General features: G+C 37.9%; 1 protein-coding gene across 2 annotated transcripts in view; it reads left to right on the top strand.

Annotated features, from left to right (window-relative positions):
• The window catches only part of Med14 (mediator complex subunit 14), a 71,073-nt gene that overhangs the window by 37,644 nt on the left and 19,335 nt on the right, over positions 1 to 14,094 (top strand). For both annotated transcript variants that reach the window (XM_077106933.1, XM_077106932.1), the window contains exons 16-22: positions 761 to 837; positions 5,214 to 5,374; positions 5,480 to 5,626; positions 6,455 to 6,546; positions 7,706 to 7,858; positions 8,174 to 8,443; positions 12,138 to 12,278. In XM_077106933.1, the coding sequence (XP_076963048.1) occupies positions 761 to 837; positions 5,214 to 5,374; positions 5,480 to 5,626; positions 6,455 to 6,546; positions 7,706 to 7,858; positions 8,174 to 8,443; positions 12,138 to 12,278 (1,041 nt within the window). The remainder of the gene's footprint in view (positions 1 to 760; positions 838 to 5,213; positions 5,375 to 5,479; positions 5,627 to 6,454; positions 6,547 to 7,705; positions 7,859 to 8,173; positions 8,444 to 12,137; positions 12,279 to 14,094) is intronic.

Genomic DNA, 14,094 nt, shown 5'->3' with positions numbered 1-14,094 from the left:
CCATGGAAGGGTTTCAGCTGCCATTCCTGCGTTCGTCGTCTTAACTGACTTTCTGACTCCTCTAATTGGGAGAGATTTCTTTGGGAAAAGGCATAAATTTGAAATTTTATTTTCTTGAGTTTCATGTTGAAAATGACTTAATAGTTCAAAATGTATTTTGGCAAAGTTATAAACTAAAAAATATGGTTTATGATTGGGAATAAGATACAACTATGACTTAAACTTCATTTGGAATAAACAATAGAATTACACAAGAAAAATTGCCTTATTTTTCTGTTGCTTCATTTGGGACTGCCAGAATTGAGTCTGGATACTTTTTTAAAAAAATATTTATTTATTTTTTTAAGTTTTAGGTGGAAACACATCTTTATTTTACATTTATGTGGTGCTGAGGGTTGAACCCAGCACCTCGTGCATGCCAGGCGAGCATTCTACCACTGAGCCACAACCCCAACCCTGGATTACTTTTGACTCACTAAAAAAATTAGGTTAATCTCCTGAATTTTGAAGATTTGCCACCTGTGGAGACGTTTTGAAAAAACTAGAGACTCTGAGGCAGCTTTGAGTTTCACTGGATTTAATGTGTTTCCCAAGGAATCTAACGATGGGGATTTGCTCATGCCTGTTAAGGTTCTAACTTTGGGAAAGTCTGGCCGAAAAACAGTTGCTACCAACATAGAGACACTAATAAATAGTAAAGGTAGCTCCTTTCCTTTGTAAAATTAATGGTCTGTTAAAATGTGTACTTTTGTCTTTCCAGTTATCCAATCTGGAGATTCCGCATCAAGGAGTGCAAATTGAAGGTGATGGCTTCAGCCATGCAATTCGCTTATTAAAGTAAGTCCCTGTCATGTGTCTCACTTGGTACCACATGTAGCAGTCACAGTGCCAGAGCTGTTCCCTCCTTCCATTAAAACAGTAGAACCTGCAAGTGTCACAGATTTCTGTGTAGAATTACTAATGTCTGGGGGCACATTCTCTTTGACTTGTGGAGTGACCATACAGCACCACTTGATATTTTAGGATATCTCCTCCGTGTTTCTTTAATTCATTCAATAGATATTTACTGAATGCAACTGAGTGTCAGGCTTGACTTGTGATAGGATACTTTGGGTTCATAAAGCAGGTGGATGTGGGCCAGTTCAGAAGGTAGGAAGGGTATACCTCAGAAAGCAACAGGTATGTTCAGACTGAAGAAGCTGTCAGACTTAGCCAGAGGAGGAAAGGGAGGTGGGGTGGGAGTTTGAGATCCTTACCAGAGGGGACAACTGCTAATGTGAAGGCTTAGAGGCCAGAGAGAGCTTGCTATCCTGGAGCTGAAGGGAGTTCAGCATGGCGGCAGGTAGGAGAGGTGAGACTGGAAATGGAAGAAGGAAGGATCAGGTCTCGTAATTTGATCTTTATGGCACTCAAAAGCTATTAGATGATTTTAGGCAGAAACTGGCATCATTAGATAAGTGTTTCTGAAAGCTTAACCTGATAGCGATGTGGAGAAATAAATTGGAGCAGAAACCAGTTGCTGAACTGGTTCACATCAGAGTTATTGGTAGCTTGGCTTAGGATAGGTTCCACGAGGACTTCAGACATGAAATATGAAAGGGTTGGTTATTCAGTTGATTGATGTTGGAGGTGAGAATGGGCAGGTGACCAAGATGCTTCTGAGTTTTATCTTGGTCAAATGATGGATGTTGGTGGTGGTTTCTGAGATAAGGGACACAGCAGATGTGAGTTTGAAAGGGCTTTGCTAAGTTTCAGCCCTAGACATCCTTTGAGCCATAAGGGGTGTATCTCAAGCTCAGTTAACAGGTCTGTGCATAAGTAAATAAAGTCAGAATCCTGGATTGAGCTAGGGCAATAAATTAGATCGCTGGGAACAAGTATACAAAAGGAGATGAGCAGAGGGCTTAGGACAAGGAGCTGAAGGATGCTTAGAAGTGAAGCTAATGTTGTCACCTTCACTTTACACAGCCATGCAGGGTGAATGTGCAGTGCTAGAGTACCATCTATGACATTGGCGTTTTTGGTCTGGAAAACAGGTTTTTTGAGGGGGCTCTCCTACTGGGACCATTTTATTGTTTCTTAGATGTTGCTTGATGTATTTTATTATTATAAGAACAATTTTTATAGAATTCCTCTGTCTGCTAAGACATGGGTCTCTAAATTTAAGCAATAGGGCTTTAATTTTTGTTATGTGGGTATTTGCTTTTGTAGAAGGTGGAAAGGGTACCAAATAAGGGTGAGCATAATGTATGTAATGGTGCTCACTTTGGGTCCTAAGAGTTGAAGAAGTAGGATAGCTCCTCTTCCTAGCTGACCACCTTAACAGCATTTCTACACAAAGTTTGCAGGAGATAGAGCTGGTCTTATAATGGACTTCAGTAGGAAAATGTAATGTGTTTTAATTGCATTTGGTTTTGAATTGCTTTGCCTTAAATATAGGTTTCTTTTTTCTTTTTACTCTTCCTGGAAACTACAGATAAATCAGTGATGTTAACATTTGTGTTCTATTCTCCTTAGTTATATTTTTCATGATTTATAAGATTTTTTGGGGGCGCAGGGGTACTGGGGATTGAACTCAGGGGCACTCAACCACTGAACCACATCCCCAGCCCTATTTTGTATTTTATTTAGAGACAGGGTTTCACTGAGTTGCTTAGCGCCTTGCTTTTTGCTGAGGCTGGTTTTGAACTCGCTATCCTCCTGCCTTAGCCTCCTGAGCCAGTGGGATTACAGGTGTGTGCCACTATGCCTGGCATACAAGATTTTAAATACCTTGTTCTTAATCATTTTTTCAAGAGAAGTTTTAGAATTCCCTTTTTTCTTTCACATAAAAAGTCTTACCTACGGGGGAAGCACTTCATATTTTTTAGCTTCATTTAACAATGATTTTTAAGCAAAATCATTCATTCTGGCTTTTGATTTCTTTATTTAAACTTATAGGAAAATATATAGAAATGGTTAAAGTAAAGATATATTTGTCTAGTAAATGCTGTTCATTATCAGGATAGGGTATAGAAATAAAGAGGAAAAAGTAATAAATGCCTCTGATTTTATTAAATCAAAATCCTGCACAGATCTAATTAGTATGTAATTGCTCTAATGCATTTAATCTTGAGACAATTTTCTCAGCTTTTAGTCATAGATTATTTTCTATTACAGTCTTAAAAATGAATAAATGTGTTTGGGGATACCTTAGTGCAGAGCACTTGCCTAGCATATGCAAGGCCCTGGAGTTCAACCCCAGTGCTGAAAAAAAAAAAAAAAAAAAAGTTGGATAAATGTTTTATAGGTTCCATGAAATGGAGCCAATTATATCCGTCACAGATTAAGAAAGTGACACAAAATGCATTTCCAGGGTCCAGCTGTCCCTGAGAACATAAATTAAAAGGAGTCTTATACTTACCTTAGTTCTCACTTCAGAAGATGTTGGCTTCTGTGTTTTCATTTTCCAACCAGGTGGATTTCATGAGAAACCTCCTTAATGTAAAAGGAAGATAATGTAATGCATTTATATTTTCAAACTTGAGATGAAATATCTATTTGAGTTGGCTGCTTTTTATAACTTCTATGAGGAGGGTTATACCGTGAGGGGTAAGGGCAAGTAAGTCCTCAGTATACCTATCAGTTGAAGAACGTGTTTGCAAAATATGCAATTCTTTCTGGTAGTGATATAAAGAATATGGTATGAAAGATTTAATTTTTGAAAAGCTTTTGAAAACTCTTGATGAGAAGATGTGATAGAAATTTTGAGTAAATTTCTAGAGTACATTAATTATATTTTGACATTTTATATTTACATAGCTTTCTTTTCTGCCACACAACAAATTTCATTTATTTATTTTTGTGGTCTGGGGATTGAATCCAGGGCCTTGCTCAAGTTAGGCAAGTACCTTCACTGAGCCACATCGCCAGCCCACATGTTTTATTTTTACTACATGCAATTCTCTTTTTTGTTCTCTTCGGTTTTTCATTCTAGGTCAGGGGTTCTTGACCTCGGGGCAGATTTTCCCTTTAGGGAACATTTGGTAATCTTTGGGGATATTTTTGGTTATCATTAACTGGGAAGCAGGAGTGGAACATGCTACTGACCTCTAGTAGGTAGATGCCAAGGTTGGACAAGAGAGGACAGCCCCCTCCCCCCAATAAAGAATTATCCAGCTCCAAATGTCAGTATTGCTAAGATTGAGAAACTTGTTTTAGGTGTTATATTCTAAATAAGAGGACTAAGCCAAGATTCTGTATTTCCAATTGCATTCATTTTGTTTGCCTTTATGTAGATAACCACTATGCCACATCTGAGAATAATGTGTAATTACTGTATCACCTCAGTATTTCATCCATTACTAAAATAGTTAATAAACAAGTCAAATATATATCTTTCTAATGTTTTATGATAAAATGAAATAGTCCATAAAGCTCTTGAAGGAAAATGCTTAAGTAGGTATTTTTTAAGACACCAAAGCTACTACATTCCTCTTGTATATGTGATATATGTGATAGATATATACACAGTGTGTATGTTCAATTAGTTCATACATGTTAAGCTCCATCATAATAGGGTTACCTCTATAGAGAGGAGGTGAAGGGAGACTCATGCACCCAGAATTTTGTCAAGGCAATTCAGCCAGTAAACCAAGATTTGCTTTTACTACAAAACGATATTAATATATATATAAGTACTTGCTCTGTCAGCCCCAATAAATATTTGCTGTATATTATTTTGTCATTTTTCATTGGGTAATTTTTTATTTTATAGCTGGGAAATTGAAATTCAGAGGGGTTAAATGTGGCTGAGACAGAATTAGAATGAAAGACCCAGATTCCAAAGCCCTTATTTGTTGTAGTATATTGTCCTTGGTTTTATAAGTATTTTGTTCTCCTTAGCTTTTTTTTTTTTTTTTTTTTTGGAAGATGTTCCATAGAACCTATATTGTTGATTTATTTTCATTCTGTAGAATTAAAGTCTTTTTAAAAACAAGATTAGAAAAACACTTATTTTACTTTGTTAAAGGGAGAGGTCCTAATTCAGGCTGATATGAATGGAAATGGGTTAAATACCATTAGTTGCTGTGAACTGCTTTCTTCTTTTGCAGAAAGTATCTAGAAGTAAAACTTAAACTGCAGCTCTAATGTCACACCCTGCCTGTCATTGTGTACATTGTGCTTTCTCTTTCTGTGTAAAGTACACTTCATATATTATTTTTCATCACCAGAATTCCCCCCTGTAAGGGTGTAAACGAGGAAACCCAAAAAGCTCTGGACCGCTCTCTTCTTGATTGCACTTTCCGATTACAAGGTAGAAATAATCGCACGTGGGTGGCAGAGTTAGTGTTTGCAAATTGTCCACTTAATGGCACTTCTACAAGGGAACAAGGTGAGATGTTTCACACCCTTTGTTTTTGCATATTTCTGGGCTTTTTTTTTTTTTTTTTTTTTTTTTAGTATTGATTACTATTAATCTTCTCATTTAATCCTGTAGGCCCATCCCGGCATGTTTACCTGACCTATGAAAATCTGCTCTCTGAACCTGTTGGTGGTAGAAAAGTGGTTGAAATGTTCCTTAATGACTGGAACAGCATTGCACGATTATATGAGTGTGTGTTGGAATTTGCACGTTCCCTACCAGGTACATGTGATCATCATCATCATCTTCTTTTTTTTTTTTTTTTTTTTTGGTACTGTGGATTGAATCAGGGCACCTAACCACTGAGCCATATTCTCAGCCCTTTTTATATGTGACAGGGTGTTACTAAGTTCCTGAGGCTGACTTTGAACTTGAAATCCTCCTGCCTCAGCCTCCTGAGTTGCTAATCTTCTTTTAAAATAATAATAATAATAATAAAATAAGAATCCCCCTTTTAAAATGGTAAAGCATGCACAATGTTAAAAAAAAAATCAAAAGTATGTCTAATGAAAATTATGTCCATTTTACCACAGACTTCAATTTCCTTCCTCCAGAGGCAACACTGTTAAGTTCTTTTGCTTCCAGGAATTTTTACAGAGAGATGTGCCTGTGTGTAATAATCCCTGTGTGCTATAGTAATACGATACTTATTATTATGTGCCATGCCGTATAAAAAACAGTTTGATTTCATTAACATTTAATCTTCACAATCGCCTCTGAGGAAGTAAGTGGGTATTATTCCTCATTTTTACAAATGAAGAAGGCAAGTCATAGAAACTAAGAACTTTGCTAATGTTCATATAGCAAGTAAGTGGCAGTGCTGGAAATGGAACCCCTAGCTGCTGTGCTAGAATGTCTCAGTATATCTTTGTCCTGCTCTGGCTCCTTTTTGGAGAAATGGAAGTATATTGTTTATTTATGCCTTTTTTTATTTTTTAAACTCAATTACGTAGAGACCTTTTAATTAGGCACATAATATTGCCAAAGTTCCTTCCTTTTCAAATTTATAAAGTGTACTATTAATCTCCTTCTTGTTTCCTTTCTACTTAGACATACCTGCGCATCTAAATATTTTCTCAGAAGTTCGTGTTTATAATTATCGAAAACTTATCTTGTGTTATGGAACCACCAAGGGAAGTTCAGTAAGTCTGAAGTCCCTCTCTTATAAATCTTTGTAAAATCAAGAACTTCAGAAACATGAAAACTGCCTTAAAATCAGTAAGGGCTCAAGTAAAAATGAGGGATAAAATGGTAAATTTTAAATGTTTTGTTGACATACATATACTGTAGCATACTATAAAGCTTAACTCTTCAGATTGAAAACAAAAATACCCTCTTGGATTAGGCATGTGATCTTGAAGAGTTTTGGACAAGATAATGCGCTTTTGGTGTTCCTATTTTTGTTTTCTTCACTGATTCTAGGTCTTCTTGGCAACATGATTGCTGAAAGGCAGAGTATGTCTGAGTGAATATAAACAATGTAGTATGCCTTTGCTTTGGGTCACATGAATGTTATTGTTTGATCCTATCTTACTTTTTAAAAAAATTTTTGGTACTGGGGATTAAACTCAGGGATGCTTAACCACTGAGCCACATCCCCAGCCCTTTTTCATATTTTATTTAGAGACAGGGTCTCGCTGATTTGGTTAGGGCCTCACTAAGTTGCTGAGGCTAGCTTTGAACTCGTGATCCTCCTGTCTCAGGCTCCTGAGCCGCTAGGATTACAGGCATATGCCAATGCACCTGGCTTCCTATCTTAACTTTGAAGGTATTCCCTGTAATCTAGTTTTTTACTTTTTTCCCTCCCCATATGTAAAGTCCTAGAAATTTAGTGTAAAAATTCAAGCAGCTGGCTTTTCTCTGGGCCTTCTTTACATCAAGTCATATCAGAAATCATTTGAGTGTTTTGTTCAAGTCTATTAACTAAATGCATCTGTGTTGGAGGTGGCTTCTTTCTCTTTTACAATAGTGCTACGTAGTTCATGGTACCAAGAGTGGGACTTTTCCTTCAGTTCAAGGGAAGAATAGAAAATGAGAAACACTAATGATATTTATCAAATAAAGTTTAATCAAAATTACTGCTTTAACATATTCTCTTTTTATATAGTAGAAGTAGGTAATACATGCATGTTCAGGGGATATACTGGTCCACAATAACAACACATCTGAAGTTTGAATCCCATCTCATTTAATTTTCAAAAAATGTCTCATTTGGATCTTTGGCATTGTGCTTTTTAACACTTTACTCTGTTTGACTCATAACTTTCCCAGTTTCTGAAATGTGTGATCTGTTTGATATAGATTAGTATCCAGTGGAATTCTATCCACCAGAAGTTTCACATTTCTTTGGGAACAGTTGGCCCAAACTCAGGTTGCAGTAACTGTCACAACACCATTCTCCATCAGCTTCAAGAAATGTTCAACAAAACACCAAATGTGGTTCAGTTATTACAGGTAATTCAAGTTTTATTTTCTGTCTAAAATATAAAATATAACTTTGGCAGTTAGTTTCTCATGCAAAACTCCTCAAAAAATCACGTGGAATCATTTGTTTTTAGTGATTTGAATGGTATCTGTGTCTTTTATATCTTGAACAGTTCTTTGGGAATTTTCTTTGATCAAAGCAGAAATATGATCTAGTTTGTGTTCTTTTCCTGGGCTAGTTTACAGAAAGACATTGCCTTATTCTTGACAGTTACATATTGAAATATTTGAGGCTTTAGCACTTGTACAGGAAGTGGCTTCTCTCACTGTATTTGTTCCTTATAGGTACTATTTGACACTCAGGCTCCATTAAATGCCATCAACAAACTCCCCACTGTGCCGATGTTGGGCTTGACCCAGAGAACCAACACTGCCTACCAGTGCTTCTCCATTTTGCCACAGTCGTCCACCCACATCAGACTGGCCTTCAGGAACATGTATTGCATTGACATATATTGCCGGAGTCGAGGTGTCGTGGCAATACGGGATGGTGCCTATAGTCTTTTTGATAACAGCAAATTAGTTGAAGGTTTTTATCCTGCACCAGGGCTAAAGGTAACGGACTTAAGCATTAGAGCATGATATAGTCAACTTAAAAATGACCTCTAAAACAATTTCTTTGAGAGAGAAATAATGGGGAGAAGCAACAAAGTCCTGTTTGAATTTAATAAATATCAATGTTAACTCTTCATCTCTGCAAGTTTTTTCTGAGGGAGCTGAAAGTTCTGATGAAGTGCTGTGCCCATGTGTCCGAGGTGATAGAAGTTCTCTATTTCCTTACCCGCTGACAAATAAGGTGGAAGATGACGAAGAACGTCAAACTTGCTCTTTGAAACTAATAAATTTAAAAAGTTGTCTTTATCATTGATTACTGGAAAAGTTTCATCATCCGTTCCACTATGATGCCTTCCAAAAATGTGACATCCTGTGCCACAGCTGCTGGAGATTCTCATGGGATGGCTCAGTTGTTCATGTTTATAGTTTAGAGTCAAATAGTTCCAGAAGGTGGGTCAAGGATGCAGCTTAGTGGTTGAGTGTTATCCTAGCATGTGTGGGGCCCTGGGTTCAATACCCAGCACCAAAGGTTAAAAAAAAAAAAAAAAAAATTTCAAGAAGGCTTATTTTGAAGAATTGTCTTCTGCAACTCACTCTTGCTATTCTTTTGGAATTTATATCCATATCTCTAAATAGCATGCTTACAGTGTTGATTGTTCACCTTTGGGGTCATTATCTGATTCTTACCATGGGAAAGGAGGATTTATGTATGTATTTATTTATTTATTTATACATACATACATATGTATCCCTTCCTCATGCTTCAAGTACATAAATGCATTTTTTCTTTTCTGTCTTTGAAATATGGTTGGATGGTAATTATGATTCAATCATTTTTAGTGTTCATATTATTAGGACTATATAAACACTGTTCTACTACAGCTTACTATTACTTTTTCCTTTCTTGCTCAATATTTTATTTTCCTGGAACTATTCATTGGTTCTTTTTTCTGACTGAGCTTTCTCTGAACTTACCACTAACTCAACTTTAAACTCTTTCCCAGTTATGTAACTCTCCTCTTGGTGCATTCAGACTCTACCAAGTACCTCGTGTGTTTCATCTTGAAGATATCTCTTCCATAGTTCTCTGACCTGCTCCAGTTTGGACTGGTAGCACTTCAAGGCCTTTTTACAGAGTTGTGACACAGGAATCTGTCACAGGATGAAGGGGGCAATTTCTTCTGTCTTTTGTTGTGTGCCCTGTGCCTGGGACCCCACCTTGGTTTACTTTGCCTTAGTTTACTTTGTTGTTTGCTTGCAGACCTCCTATACTAGCTGCTTGGGAGAAGGTACATGGTAGGTTAAATTGAACACAGGAGCTTATTTGAGACTTTGCATTGCTGCGAGCGCCTTCAGTTGACCCTCATCTAATTGAGAATGGCTAGGTTCAGAATTCTGGCTGCAATCATTTTCTGTAAAAATTTTGAAGGCCTTGCTTCATTGTTCTCTAGTTTCCATTGTGATGATTGAGACATTTGATGCTGTTCTAATCCTTGAACCTTATGTGACTGAGTGGGCTCTTTCCATCTGAAAACTTATTACCTTTTGTACTTGGGAATTTACTTGTATTATTTCTAGATTCTTTCTTCTATTCTCTATTAGCTCTTTTTGGTAACCCTACTATTCTGGGCATCCTAGACTTGCCCTCTAATTTTATTACCTTTTGTTTTTACCTCTTTGTTTCTGGGAAATTTTTTTTTCCTTCCAATTCCCCCCACCCCTTTTGTTGTGGTGCTGGGGATTGAACTCAGGGCCTTGTGCATGCGAGGCAAGCACTCTACCAACTGAGCTATAGCCCCTGCCCATCTTCCAATCCTTTTTTTCCCCCTTTTCCGTCAAGATTTTTACTTTTGCTATCTTTTAAAAAAAATGTTCAAAGCTATTTTTTCCTCCTAAATGTTCATTTTATGACATCATGTTCTTATATAGCTACTTTATCTTGCCTTACCTCTTTTTTTCCCACATAATCTCCATTCTTTTTTGTGTGGGGGGTATGGTTTAATCTCTTTCATGTTAGTGTCTTTCTTCATATTTTAAGTGATGCTTAACTCTGCTGTTATTTAAGGGTAAGATTGTATCTTCATTACAGGATGACCTGCCTGGGCCATTTCTTAGGGAAACTCCCAATATCAGTAGCTTCAGGTCTTTTTATTGGGTTGGTATGAGTACCAAGATGTGAGTATCCAGATCTCCTGAATAAATGGTATACATCTAGCTCTTAATTTGGGCAAGGTCAAATGAGAGATAAATTCTGGGCACAAGCCTATAATCCCAGCTATTCAAGAGGATTAGGCAGGAGGATTGTAAGTTTGAGGTCACCCTGAGCAATTTAGCAAAACCTTGTCTCAAACTAAAATAAAAAAGGGTTAGGGATGTAGGTCAGTGGTAGAATATTTATCTAGCACGCTTGAGGCCCTGGGTTTAATCTGTAGTACCACCAAAAAAAAAAAAAAGAAGAAGAAGAAAACTAGTACTCTTGACTTTCACTGTGCAGACTTTAATCCCCATTTTTAATATGGTGCTCCTCTCCATTGATCCTGCAGTTCCCTAAGTCAGAGTTCCTCTAGCTGGGTGGAGATCAGCTGAGCTCACTGAGAATAGCAAGGGTCTGGAGGAGTTTCAGAGTTTCTTAAAGAGACTTTCACCCAGTCCTTCTGGTTTTAATGCCACCTGCATCCCCATTTCCAGAGGTCTTCGTTGTTGCCAGTTCCAATGTGTCTTGAGGTTCTGGATGGAAATAGTTTTGCTTGTTGGCCTTCCCCTGTGGCCTGCTTAGACTTTCTCGCATGGGATGGTTCAGCCATCTGCTTCACAGCCTGCAGAATGTATTGCTATTTTTTCTCTTCTCCCATTCTTTCTGACTTTGTAACTTACTGCTTAAGATTTTTTTCTCTCATAAGTTTTAATAGGGTACTGAGAGAAGATGAATGTGTGTTGCAAATTCATTATTTTTAATTTAAAGTTAGGCTGTGTACTTTTGTTAGCCCTTTGATGATTCTGCTTAGCTTATGATCTACATTTTTTTAAAAAACTGGCAAAGTGGGCTATATTAAAAAAAATCTGTGCTTGGGACCCAAATTCCAGTTGCCTTGCTTGATTGTTTGGTGACATATTCTATAAAACAAAGTTGCCCGCACATTGTTTAAGATTAAATCATATGGTTTAAAGAGCCCAAAGTTGGATGAATTCTCCTTCAGTGTTCCTAGCTTAAAAAGGGAGAACTCTGACTAAATGGAAAATTTTGCAAGTTACTTAGGTGGCCAACATACAACTTTTAATTTTTCCCCCATTTCTGGGTCAGAAGTTAATAAGAAAATATTTTGACCTGGTGGCAAGAGGTTCTGGAGGATGGTCTTTTTTGTTTAAAAGCTGCGCTGGAGGATGGAACCCAGGGTTTTGCACGTGCTCAGCAAGTGCTTCTCCACTGAGCTGTCCCTCCAGCCCAGGGTATATTTCAACTTTGTGCTTGCACAGTATTAATTCGTTATAATTTTTTCACTTAGATGTTTTTATTGTTATTAACTGTTTTCCTCAATTACACTCCTCCAAAATTGGTTGTCTCTCTTCCAGATGGTCTTAATAATAGTTTTCAGGGATGGATACGATATGTTTTGTTTCTGTTAAATTATTCTAAATGATTAAAAATGTTTTAGTAAAGTCAGGTCATCTAAATTTTTCTTGTTTGTATCTGTAGACTTTCCTGAATATGTTCGTTGACAGCAATCAGGATGCTCGAAGAAGATCCGTAAATGAGGATGATAATCCCCCCTCTCCTATAGGAGGGGATATGATGGATTCATTAATGTCACAGCTCCAGCCACCACCCCAGCAACAGGTAATGCCTCCCAAGTTCCAAATGGTGTCAGTTTGCATAGCGTCACAAGTTGCACAGGTATCAGAGATTCTTTGTTGAAAAGCAAAGGGTATTCTTTGTGGGCCTCAGATAGCTGGGCAGTCCTTAGGGAAAAATAGTGACAGAGGGAGATGAGGAGGCTCTCAGTGACAGGAAGTGAATAGTGTTAGTAAAAGTATTAACTTCAGACACTCGGGCCTTTCATGCACTTAAAGTGATGTGATTCCACAGATGGAAACATTCTCTGCAAGATCTCAGGAGATCCTTGGGCAAGTGTCCTTACTATGTCTTGAAAGATAGCTGTTAGAGCACAGAGCCAGGCATGGTGGTACAGGCCTGTTATCTTAATTGCTTGGCAAGCTGAGGCAGGAGGATCCCAAGTTCGAGATCAACCTGGGCAACTTAGCAAGACCCTGACTCAAAAATAAAATAAAAAGGGCTGGGAATGGAGCTCGGTGATACAGCACTCTGGGCTCACCAGTACCACCACATACACACAAAGCACAGAAGAGTCAGATGTCTAGTGAGATATTTTCAGTAGAGACTGTTGCAAAGATAAGTGTTCAGATTTCAAGGGTTCTGTCCTCAGGCCCCTTGGATAAGCCATGTTATCAAATCTTAAAAACTTTCAGATCTGTGCTATCACCTGTACATGTCTGGGAATTGAACGGGCCTTCAAACCAGCCTTTGTTCTCACTCTGACTTTCCTGAAATAGAGGGTAGCCAGTGATCCTTTACCCTTTTAGTAGTCCTGGGTGACTCCTTAGCCTGGAAAAGATTCATTGTGACTACACAGAGGTTTCCTGTCTCTAGGCTGGAGCCTTCAGTGGCTCCATTTTTAGTCATATGTGAACACATGACATATAGGTAAGACACTCTGGAACATCTTTGAGATTTGGTATACAAAATAGCTCACTGCTTCTCCTCCAGAAGCCTCCTTAAAACAGCAGTCCTTAAAACCAGCATTGTGTAGAGAGTTCACTCATTGTTTTTATGGGCTAGCTTCTAGTCTGGCCACTTGGTGATTGCAACTTTACAATGCTTGCATCTTGACAGAGTACCAGACTCTTACCAGAAGGAGGGTTTTCTAGAAAGTATATTGTTCCTGGCAGCTATTTTGGTTTCTTTTCTCCTTTGTACTTGCTTCCCTTCTTGTCCTTCATGAAAATGATGGAAAATTTATGAAAGCCCCACATGAGTGCCTCTCTGTAGCCCAGGTATGGGGCTATTGTGACAGACTTTGACTCAGATGAGATGCTAGTCCTCCGAGGATGCTGAGACATGGTGGATGGAAAATGCCTTGGCACGGCAGATGCCAAAGGACCTTTTTTTCTTGTGGAAACCACACTCTTGCATTGTAGGTCTTTCCTGTACCTGATACGTGGCAGGGGGTGAGCCACATCTTGGGGAAAGATGTCATTATGATGGGCTGGCTAGTGACCATAGCCATAGCAAGGCTAGTGTTACTTGGGGAATGAATAAAGAACATGATTCATCTCTCCCTCTCCCAGATATGTTGCTCATTGGCTTTTTTTGTAAAGATTTCTTGTCATTTAGAAATCATTGTCTGCTACAGTAAGAGCCTACAGTGCTAATTTATTTGATATTCTGATTTTGCTGAAAGCTCTCTGTACCGAAGCATTTCATACTGAACATGAGCTTTTTATCTAGGAAAATAGTTATAGACCAGGGCAAAAGGATTAGAAGTAGTTAGGTGGGGAAAAAGTTAGGATGTTCCCAAAAAGTTAGAATAATTTGTCACTTTGTGAAAGCTCTAGGAATTTTGTTTTTCTTGTTC

Source organism: Callospermophilus lateralis, chromosome X (genome assembly GCF_048772815.1).
Source record: "Callospermophilus lateralis isolate mCalLat2 chromosome X, mCalLat2.hap1, whole genome shotgun sequence".
NCBI classification, from domain to species: domain Eukaryota; kingdom Metazoa; phylum Chordata; class Mammalia; order Rodentia; family Sciuridae; genus Callospermophilus; species Callospermophilus lateralis.
The sequence above is the reverse complement of the archived record's forward strand: the minus strand, read 5'-3'. Positions and strand labels throughout refer to the sequence as shown.